This window comes from Eleutherodactylus coqui, chromosome 1 (genome assembly GCF_035609145.1).
Source record: "Eleutherodactylus coqui strain aEleCoq1 chromosome 1, aEleCoq1.hap1, whole genome shotgun sequence".
Classification (NCBI taxonomy): Eukaryota; Metazoa; Chordata; class Amphibia; order Anura; family Eleutherodactylidae; genus Eleutherodactylus; species Eleutherodactylus coqui.
Genome location: NC_089837.1, coordinates 135,875,832 through 135,896,354, shown reverse-complemented (window position 1 = coordinate 135,896,354; position 20,523 = coordinate 135,875,832). Strand labels below are relative to the sequence as shown.

General features: G+C 42.8%; 1 protein-coding gene across 3 annotated transcripts in view; it reads left to right on the top strand.

Annotated features, from left to right (window-relative positions):
* The window catches only part of WDR49 (WD repeat domain 49), a 115,573-nt gene that overhangs the window by 72,828 nt on the left and 22,222 nt on the right, over nucleotides 1–20,523 (top strand). For 2 of the 3 annotated variants that reach the window (XM_066600714.1, XM_066600698.1), the window contains 3 exons: nucleotides 4,714–4,872; nucleotides 13,034–13,221; nucleotides 19,917–20,114. In XM_066600714.1, the coding sequence (XP_066456811.1) occupies nucleotides 4,714–4,872; nucleotides 13,034–13,221; nucleotides 19,917–20,114 (545 nt within the window). The remainder of the gene's footprint in view (nucleotides 1–4,713; nucleotides 4,873–13,033; nucleotides 13,222–19,916; nucleotides 20,115–20,523) is intronic. The other variant, XM_066600708.1, reaches the window with a different exon arrangement.

Genomic DNA, 20,523 nt, shown 5'->3' with positions numbered 1-20,523 from the left:
AGGGATACAAGAAAATACAAACAGTATTTAAACTAAGCAAGAAATTTTGCACAGAAAATCTGCAGCCTTTAAGCCCCGTGTGAACATACCCTCATTGGTACGTTTCTGGCTCTAGCAGAGCTGACCAACTGTAATAGCAGGGTAGAATGTGTCCAGAACTTGCAATCCAAGGTGGAGTTACAAACAGGACAGACAAAGATATTAGAAAAAGAATCTGTGAGTCTTGTAAGCTGCAACCTGAGGCCTTGATGATCTCACTTGTTTTCCCAGCACATTCCATGGCTGCTCGATCACATTGAAATTTGGGGAATTTGGAGGCCAAGTATATACCTTGAATTATTTGTTTTGTTCTTCAAACTACTCAGTAAGGCCTTGTTGAGACTAGCGTGGTTTACACGCTGCTACAACAGCGTGTAAACCATGCTGCTGACATGCAGGAAATCTGTGGTGAACGAGCTGCTCCATCCTCCAAGGAGCAGCCCATTCACATGTCCATGTTGCAGGCAGAGTGCTGCCACTGCTCCCATTGGAGCCGATGGTCAGCACCATGGACAGCGCCACAGCACAGAGCCATCTTTTTTACCAGCACAGATTCTGCACTGGTCAAAAGGTTTCATGTCAGTGCTTCCATAGCAACCTATTGGTTGCTATAGAAGCATGGTTTTACACACTGTTGTAACAGCATGTAAACCACGCTCGTCTGAACGAGGCCTAACAATATTTGCAGTGCAACAGGTCTCTTTTTATTCTTCTGAAAGAGGCCCCCATTATTTGGGTATACATTTCCATAGTCTAAACAATGCAATGTTTAGGTAGGTGCTACATACCAAAGTAATTTCCACATGAATGCCAGGACTCAAGGTTCTCCAGCAGAACATTGCTCAGAACATTGTTATATTTCCTTTGACCTGGCTGCTTCCCATGCATCCTGGTGCCATCTCTTCCCCAGATAAGCGACTTACCTGCAGCCAACCCTCTATAAGATGTAAAAGAAAATGTGATGTCATAAGACCATACTACATTTGCCACACATACGCTATCTGATGTTCACAGATTTCTAAAATTGGGCTATTATTGTCTGTGAAAACAGACTACAATAGGAAATGCTAATTTTTTTCACTCAGAGCATAAGATCTCCATAATAGTACACATGCAAGAAGGAGTCTCCCTCTCATCACACACACACACACACTGCCTTTTTGGCACTGCAGTCGTGGTGTCTGACTCAACTCTAGCAACCTCCTGAAGTCTCATGCTGCCTCTATTACTGGGTCCCTATTGTAGCACACTTCCAGCAGAGGGTTACCACTACACATGGGCTTATGCCTGCAATCATTGTTGCTGCGCCTCAACCACTATTTTCCCTACCACAGAAACCACCATATCCTATGGTCACCCCCAATGTGCACTGCTCTCTATCTCCAATGGCGCTATCCACAGAATGGGTGATGCAATAGCCATGTCACCACTAGTCATTCACAGCATAGACAACGCTTTTTAGCAGTCAGTGCACTGAACACTACTGCCGCTACTCACATAATGAACATCATGTCGGTGGCTCTAGGAAGCCAAGTAGTGGTACAGTATACAGGATGGACAGAAGGGTGACGTTCGAGTGGCAGCACTGCTCAGATCTTCAAGAGGGGTGCTTTCATGTCTTACATACCTTTTAATATACTAGAATGACCCGATGTACACTACCTGAGCATAAAATGTTTGGTAAAATGGTTCTTGTGAATCTCCCCCCCTCCATGCTGCCTTTTTCTCTCTCTATCCATGCCGCTCCTCTTTATCGCTCTCCTTATACCGCTTTTCTCACTCTCCATGCCGCTTCTCTCTGCCTCTCCCTCTCTCTACATGCCATTTCTCTCTCCCTCTCTCTCTATGACACTTCTCTCTCTCCATGCCACTACTATCTCCCTCTTTTTCCCATGCCACTTCTCTCTCCCTCTCTCTCCATGCCACTTCTTTCTCCCTCTCCCCAACTTTCCATGCCACTTCTCTCTCCCTCTCCCCTCTGTACATGCCACTTCTCTTTCCCTTTCTCTCCATGCCACTTCTCTATCCCTCTCCCCATGTTACTTCTCTCTCCGTCTTCCTCTCTCTCCATGCTGCTTCTCTCTTCTTCTCTCCTTTGCTCCATGCCACTTCTCTTTTCCTCTTCCCCTCTCTCCATGCTGCCTATCTCTCCCTATCCTATCCCTCTCTCCATGCCACTGCTCCCCCCCTCTCTCTCCCCTCTCTCCATGCTGTTTCTCTTTCCCTCTTTCCCCCCTCTTCATGCCGCTTCTCTCTTGCTCTCTATCCATGCTGCTTCTCTCTCCCTCTCTCCATTCCGCTTCTTTCTCCCTCTCTCTCCATGCCGCTTCTCTCTACCTTCCCCCTCCATCTCCCTTTCCCCCTCTCTCCCTCTTCCCCCTTTCCCTCTCCCCTTCCATCTCCCACTTTTCCTCCTTCACCCACTCCCATTTCCTTTCCCTCTCCCCATGTCACTGCTCTCCTCCTCTCTCTCACCTCTCTCCATGCCACTTATCTCTCCCTCTCACCCTCTCTTCATACCGCTTCTCTCTCCCTCTCTCTCCATGCTTCTTCTCTCCCTATGCCGCTTCTCTCTCTCTATGCTGCTTCTCTTTACCTCCTCTCCTCCATCTCCCTTTCCCCTCTCTCTCCCTCTCTCCCTCTGCCACCTTTCCCTCTCTCCCTCCCTCTCCCCCTCCATTTCCCACTTTCACCCACTCCCCCTTCCTCCCCCTCTGCCCCTTACCCACCCTCCCTCTCACCCTTCACTTCAACTGTTCCTTGTCTGTGGATTCCTTGTCACTTAGCAATGCTTCACTCTTTCTAGTGGTGAAGCACTAGAACGCACCCATAGACTTAACATTAGAACTTTCAACACACCTGACAGCTCACTGAATAAATCAATCTCAAATGTTATGATTTTATGGCAGTGGTGAGCATGTCACAAATCTAATGACACCAAAATCATCCATGAAAGCTCAAGCAAAGGGGTCAAAGTGCGGTGAAAGAAAAAGCATGTAGGCTTATTTATATTAGATTTGGCAGAAATTGATCTAACTGCTACCTTTTTCCTAGACTGGCATAAGATATGCTTGTCTCTACATGTAAAATCATATAAATAATACAAATGGTTATTAACACAAAAGATTTTTTATGTCCTTCATTCTGGTGCTACACATCTTAGGTTTCAGTTGACAGTGGCCAGCTGTTGCCCAGTGCTTTGATGTCACTACGTAAGATATGACAACTTCCAACCCCAAATGCATGAACAAGTCCATGGTCTATAGCCAGTCCATTGTCTACAATAAGATGTACTTTAGCCCAAAAGACAGAGATAAACATTTACATCACCATAAACGAACATTTTAAAATCAGGGCTACTATCCCACTTCCATTGCTGATGAACTCCCCAAAGCCACCAGGATACCCAGAAGTCAACTGTTCCAATACAGAGAAAACGAAGAAAACAATTGTGTACCTCTAATAGTGACCAATAACTAGAGGTACTAAGGAAAACTGCAAGAAAACTCCATCATACCCTACACAAGGAGGACTGCCTGAAAATCATATTCCCAGACCCTCCCCTTCTGTGTTAGAAGCAACCTCTAAATTTATGGAACTTTATGATCAAGACTTCATTGCCCTCTGACACGCAAAAAGGAACTTATCTCTGCAATGTAAGAAGCTGCAAAACTCTATCCATATATACTGACCACAGACAGGATATGGATCCCAACACACCACACAACAGGACTATAAGATCCCTGGGACATTCATATCCTTTATGGCCAATGTTGTCTACCTGCTTCTGTGCACTAAATGTCCTATTGAAGGTCTTTATGTTGGAGAAACAGAACAAGAACGTAAAGCAAGGATGAGGTCTCACAATTAAAGAAAGACCAAGTCACCTGTGGCTGAGCATTTTATTGGTCAAGGACATAACATAGAACATACTGTATGAGGGTTATTATATTAAAAGGCAACTTCAAATCTCAACGATGCAGAACAATTTGGGAATACAAATTCTTGACCATCTTTGATACTCACAGTACTGAATAATGCTCAGAGTTTTCGTTGTCTAAGTAATCTGGCGCAGAGATAAAACAGGTCTGGTGCCCCCTAGTATCTATTTAGAGACCATAAAACTCTCACATTCTCATCAGTGGACTCATTAAGTATTTACTCCTCTACTCATCCTCTTCTGTATTCTTTTAAGTGCAAATTAATCACACCATGTCTTGCTGTAACGTCTCTTTTTTTAGTTAGTCATTAAAGGTCTTCATATCTACAAGATTACTTGGTTTCTCTTACTGAGAACAATCACACTTTGTTCTACTGGCCAACACTGTGCCAAACTTTTTTCTCTTGACATCATTATAAATGACACATAAAGTGACATGTCAGGTAGCTTGTCAACAGTTTAGATGACACCTCATCACATCCAGGAAGAGACAGGGCAGCATAATCACTCAATGTATTAGAATCCAGCAGTATATTGAAAAGTTTTTAATTTTCCAAGTTCGGAGTCATACAACCTAATGTAACCCTTTAGTATCTAAACCCCTCCTGAATTCTTTGTATTCTGTTGGCTGTAAAGTAATGTCATAATGCGGAGCGGAGCATTAATAAAATCAGGTAATATCGGTTTACTATATAGCTGTGAGCCAAGCTGAAAATTAATTTTTTTTTATACAGACTCTCAGCTACATAGCGCTGGAAAGCGAAGCATTTCATCGTCATCTTCTGGAAGATATACGTATTCGTCGAGTGGCTTCTGCAGCGCAGAGTCTGACAGCAATAATACTGTAACAAGATTGTTCTTCCTGGGGGCAAGAAAACATATCTCGGCAACAGGTAGCTTTTATTTTCACACATTCCTCTTCTTGAACAATACATATTGACTCGAGCTGAAGTTTTATCTTAAACATCTTCCCCGTGTCTCTGGAGCACCAGGGTAAAGGAGAAGGCGAAAATTTAAATGATTTTTTCTCATCTGGTATATAGTCTTTGGAAGGAGAAGTAGGGAAGAGTTTGTCAGGTTATATGCTGTTCTTGGTTATCATTGCCATGGTAAGTGCATTTCTCCTGAGCTTGTACAGTATATACTGCAGGTTCTTGTGTCACTAGATGGGACTAGATTTTCTGTATTAATAGCACTGGAAACTTCAGGCTTACTGGATCGCGGTGGAGGAATAATTAGGACTTGATCAATATCAGGGATAACTGAAGAAATGTTCTGAAGACTCCGGCTCTGTCAGGTCCATCCCTTTATATTGTCACTTTTGGATTAGTTTCAGTACAAGTGATGAGCGACCTTCCCAGCACTGTGTGCCATTTATCAGCAGTCTAGTCCATCATTATCACACTGGACAAGCTTGGCCAGAGAGTGCAGACAAATAGGCTTCAGTTCTGATGGACAGCGGAAAGACTTTTCTAGTCTAGCAACTTATGGGTCTGCAGAAAATGCTGAATTTTGGCAGATCTAGCCTCAGGGCTCCATCAGACGACAGTTCACGCTTCAGTGCAACGCTTTTGCGCCATGAGCGAGGTAGATTTGCGCACATTCGGTGCATAGTAATGTACTTTTTGCACATGCAGGGCCTGTTCACATGCACGCGCAACACTCCCTGCCATGATTTAAAAGGCTATTTAGCCTAATAAGGTTCAGATGTGTTTTTTTCACGAATTGTGCAGCACATTGCACATTTGAGCACAAATTGATTTCTATGGAGCTTTTGGTGCGCAAAAAAGCAGGAAAATAGAACAGGTCCCCCCCCCCCCACAGTATGCATGTGCAAAATACAGAAATTTGTTGAATACAGTGAAATTAACGGGTCCTATTCTCTGCGTATTGCGTGGGCAAATTCTGAGCGCAAAAATATGTTCGGTTGAAGCAGCCCTTATTCCTTCTATTTCACATCTTTAGTTACATTAGTCACCCGTATGAATGCTTTTTGGGACTACACATTAACCCCTTAATGACATGGCCTATTTTGGGCTTAAGGACGCAACGATTTTTGGCGGATTTTCTTCTCCGTTTATTTTTCCGTTGACGCGGCCAAATAAGGGATTGTTTTTTGCGTGGCGAACTGTAGTTTTTATCGGTGCCACTTTTGGGTACATTGACTATATTGTAAAACTTTTTTTTTTTTTTATGATAGCAGGGAGAGAAAACGCATCAATTCTGCGATAGATTTTTTTTTTTTTACACCGTTAATCATGCAGCATAAATAAGACAATCCATTTTTTCTGCGGGTCGGTACGGTTACAACAATACCAAAATTATTATATTTTTTTTAGGTTTTTCCACTTTTCTGCAATAAAAACCCTTTTTTTGGAAATCCTTTTTTTTTTCTAAATCGTTGCATTCAAAGTCCTGTAACTTTTTTATTTTTTGATGTACGGAGGTTTTTGAGGGCTTATTTTTGTGAGACGAACTGTAGTTTTTATTGGTAGCATTTTGGGGTACATACGGCTTTTTTTTATTACTTTTATTGCATTTTTAGTGAGGCAAAATACTAAAAATTAGCAGTTTGCCTCAGTTTTTTAGCGTTTTTTTTAATGCTTTTTTCCATGCACAGTCAAAAGCATGTGCAACCTATTGTACTCGTCGTTACAGACGCGACAATACCAAATATGTGGGGTTTTAATTTTTTTTAACCTTTTTTTATGCTAATCTGAAAAAAAGCATAAAAAATGTAAAACATTTTTTTATTCATTTTTTAAATCTTTTATTGCATTTTTAGTGAGGCAAAATACTAAAAATTAGCAGTTTGCCTCAGTTTTTTAGCGTTTTTTTAAATGCTTTTTTCCATGCACAGTCAAAAGCATGTGCAACCTATTGTACTCGTCGTTACAGACGCGACAATACCAAATATGTGGGGTTTTAATTTTTTTTAACCTTTTTTTATGCTAATCTGAAAAAAAGCATAAAAAATTAAAAAAAAAATTTTATTCATTTTTTAAATCTTTTATTGCATTTTTAGTGAGGCAAAATACTAAAAATTAGCAGTTTGCCTCAGTTTTTTAGCGTTTTTTTAATGCTTTTTTCCATGCACAGTCAAAAGCATGTGCAACCTATTGTACTCGTCGTTACAGACGCGACAATACCAAATATGTGGGGTTTTAATTTTTTTTTAACCTTTTTTTATGCTAATCTGAAAAAAAGCATAAAAAATTAACATTTTTTTAATTCATTTTTAAATCTTTTTTCTGTACAACATTTGTGTCCCCCTGGGGGACTTTCACCACAGCCCTGATGATCGCTGTGATAAGGCATGGCAGGGCTACTGCCCTTCCATGCCTTATTGCTTATACAGCGATCCCAGGCATTGGCACTACAGACGCCAGTGTCTGGCGTCCTGTTGCCATGGCGACAGGCCGGGCTCTCGCGCTCCCTCTGTGAACTCTTTCCCTGCCGCGATCTACTTAGATCTCCGATGCCCCCCCTCCCCCGCTGCGGGATAGCGCGGTATCTGCGCTATCCCCAGGACGTAAGTTTACGCCCTGTTGCAAGAAGTACCCCACTTCCAGGACGTAAACTTACGCCCTGGAGCGGGAAGGGGTTAAGGCTGGCGTTACACAGCGATGTGCGCATTTGTGCATGCATGAGCGCATCTTTTTTGTGGAATGAAATATGCTTTTTTTGCACATGCATCGGCCAATTTTACTGTACATTTTTCGTGAGCAAAATATTGGTTAACCAAACGCCGGCTTTCATTGCCTGACGCCGCGCTGAGTTAGCCAATCAGAGCATTAGCTTACTGGACGCGGGGCATTCAAGACCCACATCCAGAAAGCAATGCTCTGTCGGTGTGGAGGAGGGAGCGACAGCCTGCAGCAGCGCTGCAGACTATCGGTAGGATGACATGCCAAAAGTATAGACTTTCCCCCTGAGGCTTAGCCTGTGAGTTTTTTGACTTGCAAGCAGGCTTGTACCACGAATGCCTGCTCACAAGTAAAAAAACTCGCAAGCTGAAGCACTCATAAACCGAGTACCACTGTGTTTCCATCAGCCCCATCGAAGCTGCGCCGTGCATGCGTGACCACCACTCCAGTCAGTGTGATGTCACTACAGGCGAGTGAAATGAGGCTGTAGTGATAAGAAGAGGTGATAACCCACCAATCAGACTTTTACCACCTATCCTACAACTAGATGATAAAAGTGAATTCTGGTACAACCCCATTAATTCATGGTGGCAGTGAGTCTTCTAAAGCAGGAACTCTGGTGCGGTACCATGGGGCTTATTTGACCCTCAGCCTTCTTCATTGAAGTCCTGCACTTTGAAACTGGTACTACAAAAGGGTTAATAGTGGTCCACATGATGTCTATCATGTCCATATTCCCTAATAGGCTTTATGAAAAGGCAGTGACTAATCAGGCCTTTTGCGCGCGACTCAGTGCAACACTATGAAAAGTATTTTTTTGCGTGCATATTAGCATATTTTACTGTACTGCACAAAAGTAGAGCAGAATATCCTAATATCCCATAGTAAGAACACTTGTGGCAATGTCTGAGGCACCGACAATAATTACATCACCTGTGCAACACTGAGGAAATCCTGAAAACATGACCTGTTGGCGGTCCCTGAGGACTGGAGTTGGGGAGCACTATCCTAGACTGTTCTACAGAAATACTGCAATACAAGAGAGATATACATTCTGTAGGGGCAGGAGATAATCCAGAATCATACAATGTGTAGGGATTTACTGCTGGTAATTAATAGGCAGTAGGATCGTTTTATGACCAAGTGTTTCTGCTGCTCTTTAACAACCACAACTTTATTTCCTACCTAATTCTGTTATTAAAATAAATAAATAAATTAAATCCTTCGCTCCTAATTCATTTGCTTTGAAATAATTCACTTTGAAGAATGCCGTATTAATTACACGGATTCATGTCAGAGGTACTCTTAAGATCTCTACGTTTTTTTTAGATCTCAAATAATGAAGACTTCCTTTTTTTTCACTTGCTACAGTCACCGTGGCTTCAAGTAGAGAGCGCAGCAGTGTACAGTGACCTCACTCACATCACCTAATCTCATTTGTACAGACCTCGCTGAGCAGCTTTTATTTCACTTGCATAGAATTGCTAGATTTAAAGACACATTGGAGTAATATGTGGAAGGATGTCAAGTACTAACTGTGCAATAATAAATAGAGATGAGCGAACACGTTCGGCCCCGCCCCTTTTTCGCCCGAACACCGAACTTTGCGAACACCTCGGTGTTCGGGCGAAAAAGTTCGGGGGCCGCCGTGGCAGCGCGGGGGGGTGCGGCGGGGAGTGGGGGGGAGAGGGAGAGAGAGAGGGCTCCCCCCTGTTCCCCGCTACTGCCGCCCGCGCCGCCGCGCATCTCCCCGCCCCCCGGCGGCACCCGGACACTTACGCGCGAACACTGCAGTGTTCGCTAAAGCCGGTGTCCGGGTGCGGATGTGTCCGTAACGGACACGTTCGCTCATCTCTAATAATAAAGTATCTGATAGGAAAAAAACCCAAATAGAGCAAAATATATATAACAGTTGCACTGGTCATCTCCATCTGTTACCAGAATGACGTAAACTGATGGCCGTTCTGCAGTTATTTCCATTGTCCTGCCTTTTAGTGGCACTAACTCTACTCAAAAACGGAAAATTCTGATGCATCAGCCTCTCGCAATCCAAGCCCTGAGGTCATAGCAGCAGTGATCTGAGACAATGGGGAGGGCGTTGTGTGAACCGCACACCAACAGCTTTAATTGTCCTTGTATCTACCTTAATCGCTCCAACTACCAAACAATTGCCCTCATTCCAGCAAGTTTCTTCTCAAAATTACGCAGGAAAGACTGAGATCAATAGTGGAAGCGGCAGTCTCTGATGCGTAGGCAGGATTCCGGCGAGGACGTGGAACCCGCGACCATATTGCAAACGTGATGGACTATGGAAAAATCTCGAGAATACCAAAAGAATATCTACATGTGCTTCATCGAATACATCAAGGCCTTTGACTGCATCGACCATGACAAGCTATAGCAGGCCCTACAAGAGCTGAGCATATCGGCACATCTAGTCAAGCTGATAAAATCACTTTATACCAATGAAGAAGCCACGGTGAGAACACAGTATGGAGACACAGATCGGTTTGGGATGTGCAAAGGCGTCTGACAGGGCTGCATCTCCTCACCTTTCTTGTTTAACCTATATGCAGAAGTGATCATGCCGAAAATGGACCTAGACGAAATGGAAATCGGGGAGAAAGTAAGTGGAAGGAACATCTCCGTTATGCGGATGACACAACTCTGCTTACAGAAACAGAAGCAGGTCTGAAGCAGCTGATATGGAAGATTAAAACTGAAAGTGAAAACATGGGCCTCTACCTGAATTTAAAGACTAAAATTATGACTGCAAAAAATGGCCAAATTGAAATCAAAATCATCAATGAGGTCATAGAATGCGTGCGAGACTTGATCTTCCTTAGCTCAAAAATTGACCAGGCTGGAGAATCTTTGCCAGACATAAAACGTAGCATAGCATTGGGGCGAAGCGCAATGTTAAACATGGACAAAATCTGGAAAAGTAAGGATATCGGTAGAGCAACCAAACGCAGGATAGTGCAAACCACTATTTTCCCCATAGCCATGTATGGATGTGAAAGCTGGACTGCAAAAAGCTATTAGACGGAGTATTGATGCGTTTGAGCTGTGGTGCTGGCAAAAGCTGCCGCGTATAACCTGGTCAGCAAGAGTAACAAACAGAGAAGTCCTGAATCGCATAAGACCCGATATATCACTGGAGGACAAGATGACCGGACTCAGGCTCACCAATTATGGCCATGTAATGCGAGCAGAGTCGCTAGAAAAATCTATAATGCTTGGACAGATCAGCGGCAAAAAGAAGACCCGGCCGCCAAAGGACCCGATGACTGATACTGTCAGAGCTGATACTGGCATGGATATAATACAACTGAAAGAAGCAGGGCAAAACCGAAAAACATGAAGAGAGCTCGCCTTTAGGGTCGCCGAGGGTCATGAACGGCTTTCAAAAACAAAATCTACCTTAGGGTAAACCACTGGCTTAGCCAGTTTTAAAGAGTCACTTGGGTAAAAAAAATTCATTCATGATGTAGGTATCCTCCAGAATATAAGTCAGACAGTGTTATCTTGGTAAGTTATTTCTGAAACTCCTGGCCTCCTTCTTCTGTGATCTCCGTTCTAACCAGCTCCAATTTACTTTGGTGATGTTACCTGAAACTAGTCAGTTTCTCAGTCAACATACATAACTCCTGTGTAATGATATTACATTGACTGTACTACACTTGCTCTTCAGAGGGGGACACAGATACTCCTCCCAAAGTTACAAAGGAGATCACAGCTCATCCTCCTGACTCTGTATTTATGATATGTAGTTTATTTAGGTGAATGTAGAATACAGATAGTAATGGCAGTGTCCTCCCTGCAAGTAGAAATGGTATTTGGCTCCAGCTGGTCATGTTATGCTGTGCCAATGCATTTTAGGAGTGTTAGCAGAGCATACAGAAAGTGAGCAGAGAGAAATATCAGTATCACGATGCCGATATGCATCAGACAAGTGGCTGCACTGCATAGAAGTAACACAGTAAGGATAGTAGATATCTAGGATAGACAATAAGGTTAAGGGTGCAGAGATAGAGAAATGTGGCAGTGACTATTTTTTTTACTGGCGATAACAAGTGGTAATTTTTTCTTAAAAAGATTAAGGATGTACGGTGAAGTTACTTTTCATCTAGAGTTTATACTTCACTTTACTAGGGCCACCCAGCCTTTAGAAAGTCAGCAGTCAGGACTAGGTCATGGGGGAGGTTGTCAGTGCAGACCAGGGTGTACGCATGTTAGCAGTACGGATGCCTACAGCAGTCATTCAGATATCAATCTCTATTAAATTAAGTAATTTCTCCTAGCTATGGCAGAGCAGAAGTTGTAATTATACCACATCGGTATCTGTGCTATGAATTAATGACCTATTACCATAGCAGGTGAAAATTATTCCTTCTTGTTTAAATCTCTGTACTTAGATCTGAAGAATATAAAGTCTTAACCAATAATGAAAACAATTCTTAGGGCTCATGCTTTGTATGAAGTCATGCCCCCCAAATCACAACCCTTTTTTACTCAGGTAATATTTGCTTGCAGGTTACTGTCGCATGCTTCCCCTTACGGTTTGCAGCAGCACGAGAGATAGGCGCAGGGGAAGTGTCTACAGCCGTTGAGTATGTAGGAGGATTGTAAAGCAGATATGTGATATGGTATACCATTGTGTGACGGATGTGAGGGTGCAACAAGCACCTGACGTGCTAGAGAGAAGTGTGTCATAGTCGGGATAGACCTGAAGTAAATTTGTATAAGTGACGTCAACGACGTTGGGCGTAAGAGACACAACCCCAATGGGGTGGTATAGGCCTAAGCTACAGATAGTGAAGTGGGTATCGTGCATATGGGGTAAATACCCAAAGTTCGGCCAGGTGCCCTGTTGCAGCCCGTTTTAGGGGAAAAAAAATGCAGCGGCGTTTAATGTTTAATGCAACATTTAAGTATTTTGTGCCCTCCTATGGAGTGAAATGAATAATGCGTTAGTAAAGTTGGTTTTTGAAAACTGTGTGCTGCCCCATCTCCATCTGTCACCGCTGCGCCATACACACCACTCACCAGTTTCATCTTGGCTCTTTTTTCTCATTATGTGTTCCAATATATGACATTTTGTAGTTTCGGTATTGGACACACATTTTCTATGGTTGTGTTTAGTTTGCAGCAGTTTAATCCATACATCCTCTGAAAACTGTGGGCCTGTTCTACCTTCAGACATTTACACATTACCCTTTTGATGACGAAAAAGGACAGGAAGGGTTCTGGTGGATCTCAGTAATATGGTCCTGTGCAACCTAACTAAAAAGGACATGAGACCCTGGTTTGAATTTGGAAGAGTAAGGGCGTGTTTGACAATAACTGTAATCTCTAGCTCCCTCTGAATGGGCATATTAGATTAATATGAACACTTTCATTTCAGGTGGTGCCAACCTGGTATCTTGTGGAGGATCTGGATATGTTAGATTTTGGAACATATTTAGAAACCAGTTAATGGGAGAGTTTCAAGCTCATGAAGGACAAAGTTTTATAGTTATGACCATTGAGAAGACAAACAAGTACCTTATTACAGGAGATCTTGATGGATGGATCAAAGTTTGGGACATACAGGTAATCTAAAACCCTTTTTCCATGCAGTTATTGCTAGACCTGTTGGGACTTGCTAAGGCTCAGTTGACATCAACATTATGGGTTCAGTCATAATTACATTTTACAGCTCTATTTTTGAGTCAGAGAAATTGATTCAAAATGGAAATAAACTGGTCATTTTTACCATTGATTTCAATGGGGTTTTAAAGTGACTCGGGAACTGCACCATAAACTAAGTTATAGTGCTGTTCAGGAAGGTGACGGGGAACCGGGGGGTGTATTTTTTCTTCTCACCCGCTCCATTATTCCAGCGCTGTCCACCAGTGAAGTTTGCACATGGTCTGAAAATCTGCCTATTTTCAGACCGCTGTGCGCACACCCTTCCATAGGTTTCTAGATAGTCTGAAAAGAGTCAGATTTACATACAACGCGTGTACTACCACAGCGGATAGCGCAGAAATGATAGAGGGAGTGAGTATATAGAAAACAAACTTTCATGGAACTGTGCGTGCACAGCAGCCTGAGTAGAGTCAGATTTTCAGACTGCATGTGGTCTTCACCAGGATACATTATGGGAAAGGGCTCCCCAACCCCAGGCTCCGTGAAACAAATGTGGAAAATAATCGCTCATGTATATGACCCCATTCAAAAGAATGCGGTTCATATTTGTGCGTTTCACAACGCACAAATCTCTCTAGTTTTTTTTGGCCGTGTGAAAGCAGCCTAAGAAATGGGAACCAAATGGAATGGAAGCAAATGGAAGCTTTCCAGAATTTTAATTCTGTTTCTCTGCCCCAAAAGCAGAATTATGACTCAAGTCCTAACACTGATGTGAACTGAGCCAAAGGACTTATTCACACGAGTGTTGCGATTTTTGGCCGCCTGCGTCGTGGCCTGAAAATCGCATGGACAGGAATAGGCCACAACCAAGTCGTGGCTAAATCTCGCGTTTTCTCGCTCATTCACATGGCTGGGTGCAGCCCGGAATTCCTTCTTCTATGAGAAAACTTTCAACTGGCTAAACTCCCTCCTACTCCCTTTGCCGGTTGCCTTCGGGAGCTGCCAGCTGATCGCAGGCCAAAAGATAGGGAAGACCTTTTTTTTGGCCATGTCAAAACATCATATTTGGCTGCCAACGTCTTACCTTCGCCAGCCGGGCGTATTTACAAGGCTAATAATCATCGATGTGAATGAATGTATTGGAATGCAATAGTTCATATGGTCATGATTTTTGATCATGGCTAAATTAGCCACTTGACTATTTGGCTTTAGGAAAGTGGATTGACACACTCACGTGACATGAGCCACACAGAGTACCAACTAGCTTTCCCAGAAACATAGATAGCCCAAATTCCTGAATGGACTTTTTAACAATGTGACAAAGGGACAACCAATTTACTGGTATTTTTTCTATTCGAGAGGTAATGATCTTAAAATCTTTAAACACAGGTCTTTTTTGGCATATGGCACTAGAAGATTGTGTTGCGGCTTATTTGATGCATTTAGTTTCACATCACGTCTCTTGTAATCTTGTAGAACCTATTGTACTAAATTTCTTTAATCTCTTCTGTAATGTGTTTGGGGTCTGAAGGGTGATGAAGTGTTTGTTACATTGACTGATGTTTTATTTTCTAATGTTGGCTGACCTTGTAAGTCAGTGAAACGTTCTGGGAAAACAGAAAAAAACCTGACCATGATGTTAATGTCTTTCCATAGCTCTTTCCAGGCCTATGTTTAGCTCACAAGCTTATGTAAGAATAGTAAGGGATAGCTACTAAAACAGGTATAAAGGTGAAATGACGTTGTCATCTGAAACCACCGGTCGGATGACCCAAGCTTTCCACTTGCTAGTTAGAATATACATTTTCGTTTGTGTTGTTTTTCTTCACTAGTAAAGACGTGTCCTAAATTATTTTTTTTTCTAATTTTTCATGTATAAAAACTGTGAACTAGGAAGGGTATTCCCAACTCCCATGTTCACAGTTCGAATCAAATCCACAGCAGCAAAATTTGCCCAAATGATGTGGATATTGCCATGGATTTGGTGCAGAAATGCTGCCAATTCATCCCAGATTTCACCCCCTTGTTTGAATGGGTGAGATCTGCTATGGAGCAGATTTTTTTCCAATGGCTGTCGACAAGGTTTCTTGAAATCCCATTCACAATGCCTGTACTATGAAATACTATAAATTTCATTGCAGCAAATTCCACTGCGTAAAATCAGCAGCGTTTCTCTAATGTGTGAACATACCCTAAAGGTGTATCTTCTGAGATGTGGAAACAGCGTAGCTCGCTGTGCTATGCTGTTTATGCAACTTCCATTCACTTCTATGGGAGTTATGGAAACCATGTACAAGAGTAGGTAGTTCAGATATTTCTGTAACCCTGGCCATCTCAGAGAGCGGCACAGAAACTGTCTATCTAGCGAGTAAGTCTATATGATTGTATATAAATATATGTTTGTACTGTCTGCTTATAATGCTTGAAAAAGGCGCAATGAAGCGCTGAAATGCATTGTAATAGAACATTTTATTTTGTACTAGTGAATAAATCTGGCTTGCTATATGGCTATAGTGGTAACTTTTTTCCTGAATCAATTGAGCGCGGAGACCTTTTTTGGAACATACTCATTGAACATTTTACTCTAGCTAACTAGCTACATGACTTGACCCAGGTATAACAAGTTATCCTGCTGCAGCCTATACCACTTTCCACAGCATTTAAAATTATCTATAAGAACTCAACGTTATAAACAACATCCCTGAAAGGGGGGAGGTCCCTGCATCCCACACACTTCTCTCGTCTCACCAACTTGGGAAATCTTTTGTAGTGCCTCCCGCCGCACACCACCGACTCGAGAGACCCAATTTCCCAACCAACGTCTCCCGCCGCAAACCACCTGGCTTGGGAAACCCAAACTGGCCAGTTGCCTACCTCCCGACTCAAAGACCCATTAGCCATTCCAACATCTCTGCAGGGAATCCGACTTGACAGAGCCAAGAGGCACCAGATCCACCAAATACCTAATAAAAAGGGTGAAGGGAGCTATCCAGCCCCTGCCTTCCCCCCTACTCCAATTTTCTGCTGACTCCAATGACCCCCCCCCCCTTACCACTGCCATGACAATTGTGATCTCACTACCCTGTTGCTCCCCCTGTAAAACCATCTAATCCTTAATGGCGGGCATGTGGAACTTCCACGCTGTCCTCTCTCTTGGTCCTGCTTCTTCTTCGTCTTTCTCCTCCTCAACCCCTCGTACTTGTTAACCCCTTCCCTCCCTGTTAAGCCTGTCATGTGCTTCCTTTGCCTACCCCTTGCAGGCTCCGACTCCAGCACTTCTATACATAGAACAATAAATATTCTAGCAACTAGAGCATAGGGGCGGCTTAAACAATGCACTGGCCTCAGCGGAACATATATGTACAGTGAATGAGGTTGATTTGTGCGTGTATTAGAGCATAGTACTATACTTTTTGGCACATACGGGGCCTGTCCATATTCCCGTGCGACCTCGCCCCCCCCGATTTAACCCCGTCCCGCTCCAGCATGTAAGTTTACGTCCTGGCAGCGGGGTACTTCCCGCAACAGGGCGTAAACTTATGTCCTGGGGATAGCGTGAGATCACTTATGATCTCGCACTATCCCACAGCGGGAGCCGTCTGTGAAGTTGCCGGGCTCTCTGCGATTATATGGTGTCCTGTAGTGCCATAGCCTATGATCGCTGTCATGCCATGCCTTATCACAGCGATCATGAGTGCAGTGCTGCAAGTTCCTCAGTGTGACTCAAATTGTGTAAAAAAAAGATTTAAAAAAATGAATAAAAAAGAAAAATGTAAAAAAAAAGTTAAAAAAATGCTTTTTATGCTTTTTCTCATATTAGCATAAAAAAGGTAAAAAATTTTTTAAATCACACATATTTGGTATTGTCGCGCCCGTAATGACACGTACAATAAATTGCACATGCTTTTGACTGTGCACGGAAAAAAGCGTTAAAAAAACACTAAAAAACTGAGGCAAAATGCTGATTTTTAGCATTTTGCCTCCCTAAAACACAATAAAAGTGATCAAAAAAGCTGTATGTACCCCAAAATGGTACTAAAATAAGCTACAGCTCGTCTCGCAAAAAATAAGCCCTCGCAGAGCTCCGTACATTAAAAATAAAAAAGTTACAGGACTTTGAATGCAGCGATTTAGAAAAAAAAGATTTCCAAAAAAGGGTTTTTATTTCAGAAAAGTGGAAAAACTTTAAAAAAAATGCAAGAATTTTGGTATCGTTGTAACCGTACCGACCCGCAGAAAAAAATGGATTGTGTCATTTTTGCTGCATGATTAAGGCTGTAAAAATAAATAAATTATAATCTATGGCAGAATTGATGTATTTTCTCTCCCTGTTATCATAAAAAAATAATAAAAGTTTTACAATATAGTCTATGTACCCAAAAGTGGCACCAATAAAAACTACAGTTCGCCACTCAAAAAACAAGCGCTTATACGGCTGCATCGACGGAAAAATAAAAAAGTTATGACTTTTGAAAAATGGAGAAGAAAATCTGCCAAAAATCGTTGCGTCCTTAAGCCCAAAATAGGCCATGTCCTTAAGGGGTTAATAGGCTATTCAGCCTACTGAGGTCCAGATGTGTTCAATTTTTCATGGAATTGCACAACCATGTGTGCAAATTTGTTTGCATTGTGCCTGCATTTGCGCACCCCATATAGACTTCTATGGAGCCAATTGGTGCGCAAGTACGCAGAAAGATAGAGCAGGTACCATTTTTTTGTTAATGAGAACGAACTCATTGACATGACATCAGTGGGTTCTATTCTTTGCATATTGCTTGCTAATTGCACGCACGCAATGCATGGCACAAGTACGTCCACGTGAAGCCCCCTTTACCCTTAGTGATTAGCATCATCACTAGCTTCTGGTTTAACACACACTGTAAATAAAGCATTTTCCTATCAATAGTTAACATTCTATACAGACTATTCAGCTACACCTTATGAAATCTATTAACTTTCCCAAATTAAAGGCAGATTCTAACGAGCGCGGTTTTCTCTAGTTATACTGCAGTGATAATCACAGCCGTATAACGGGACCAAACAAAACCAAGGATCTCTATGGGATTTCAGTGGTTTTGCTTTAACCACCTCTTTTCTCGACTGTGATTTGAATGGCCAGAGATAGATAGGACCTGTTCTACCTTTCCCGCACCCAGTTAATACTACATGCAGGGAAGATCGGGCAGGACCTGTCTTCCTGCGATAGTTCTCAAACTCCTGCACAGAGTTTGAAAAGCCAGCGAAGGGGAAGAGATTCCCCTCATTCAGGCGAAACTACGCTCCATGCCAGCAAGCGTAGTTCTGCCTACAGTAGTGGGAATAAGCCCTAACAGCATTAACTTTTCTAACCCCCCTATAAAGATTAAAGGGGTTGTCCGGCCATAAACATTAGGTCTCATTACTTCTGTTTGCCCATTTCCATGCACTTTGTAATATACATTGTGCATGGAAAATGAAGCAAACAGAAGTTTTGGACTTACCTGAAGGGATGCCCCCCCCCCCCCCCCTGTGTTGCTCCTCCGTCGTCCCTGGTTACCACAAGAATCTTCTCTTCTTCTTGTCGGGCCACAGCAGCTCTTGTCAGCGCGGGAACGAGCCCCTTCTCATCCGCGCATGCGCAGTTCTTCTCTCTGCAGCCGGGACCGATATACGATCTTCTTGTGTGCAGGGGGGGGGGGGGAGGATGGAAGAGCCTCAGAGCAGGAACTGAGCTCCCGCCCTCTCTGCCTCCTTTCCGCCCCTCTGCACTATTTTCAATGAGGAGAGGCGGGATGGGGGCGGGGCTAAGGTCCGAGAATTAGCCCCGCCCTCGTCTCGGCTCTCCCCATTGCATCCCTTCAGGTAAGTCCAAAACTTCTGTTTGCTTCATTTTCCATGCACAATGTATATTACAAAGTGCATGGAAATGGGCAAACAGAAGTAATGAGACCTAATGTTTATGGCCGGACAACCCCTTTAACTTTGCTACAGTGCAGCATTATTACAAGGGTCTACACATAAGTGTGGATCATGCAATATGTAGGTGACTGCACATCCTTAAAGGGAAGCTGTCATGTCCCACAAAGCCATAAACTAAGTCATGGTGCTGTTAGGGGATGTAATAGGGAGCCATGTAACATATTTCTTTATACTCACCAGCTCTCACGATCCAGCGGTGTCCCCTCTGAAGTCGGCACATGATACAAAGATCTATGACTCTTTTCAGAGTCCCATGTGTGCGCTCTCCCATAGACTTGTACAGAAGATTGCCAATACAGGACTCTGAAAAGAGCAGGCAAATATAAATATTGCATCACCCGGCTCCTTGTCACAACTTCTAGCAGCACCACAACTTAGTTTATAGTGCTGTGGGACATGACAGCTTCCCTTTAAAGGAGCTGTCTGATGAGATCACCAGAAATTAGCTGACCTCAGCAGCAATTTCCCCTACAGTGTCACCACAGGGCCGCATTACACAGTTCGCATTGAAATGGTGGTCCATGCAATGCGCCAACATGATGAGTCCTCTGCTCATTAAATGTTCTTGGTAGTTACCCTCAGCTCTGGCTAACAGATAACGGTCTTGAATAGGGGATCCTCCTTTAATTACCCATAATTACCTAATGTAGTATATACCATTTTGTTGGCATTCACTTTGCATATTTCTTGTGCTATAGGAATACTGTACTGATTACATTGAAAACAAGAATGTGGACCCGCCGCCTTTGGTGACGTCGTTCCAGCCACACAGTGACTGTGTCACCCACATTGAGACCTGCACACAGAATCGCTGTCTCCTCATCCTTTCCGCATCTGCAGACTGCAGTCTATGTGTCAGTGATATGTTTGGGAATCCAGTTGGAATATTTGGACAGGTAAACACTATGTAAATGATACGAAATAACATTCTTTTGATACACAAGGGCTAAGTAATTGCGTAAAGATCTGTCCGTAACAATTGTATTAGCCCACAGAGCTTGGTACTAGTTACCATATGATTCAGCAGACTACAAGACACACTTGAATATAGCTATGCAGGTTACCATATGCCCAACATCTTAGTGATATATATATATAAACAATCATGGTCAAATAAAGTCAAGCCCCTAGAAGAAGTTGTTGTTTTGCCTAAAAACTCTGCATGCAGTTATATCTGGGGAAGATATCCAAATGATTAGAGTCCTGGGGTTATTAGATGAATGGTCTTACCACCTGAAACCCTAAAACTGGTTCTATCCTTGGTCTATTAAAAGAGTTTGCTTCTGTGTAGTGGACCTTCTTTTC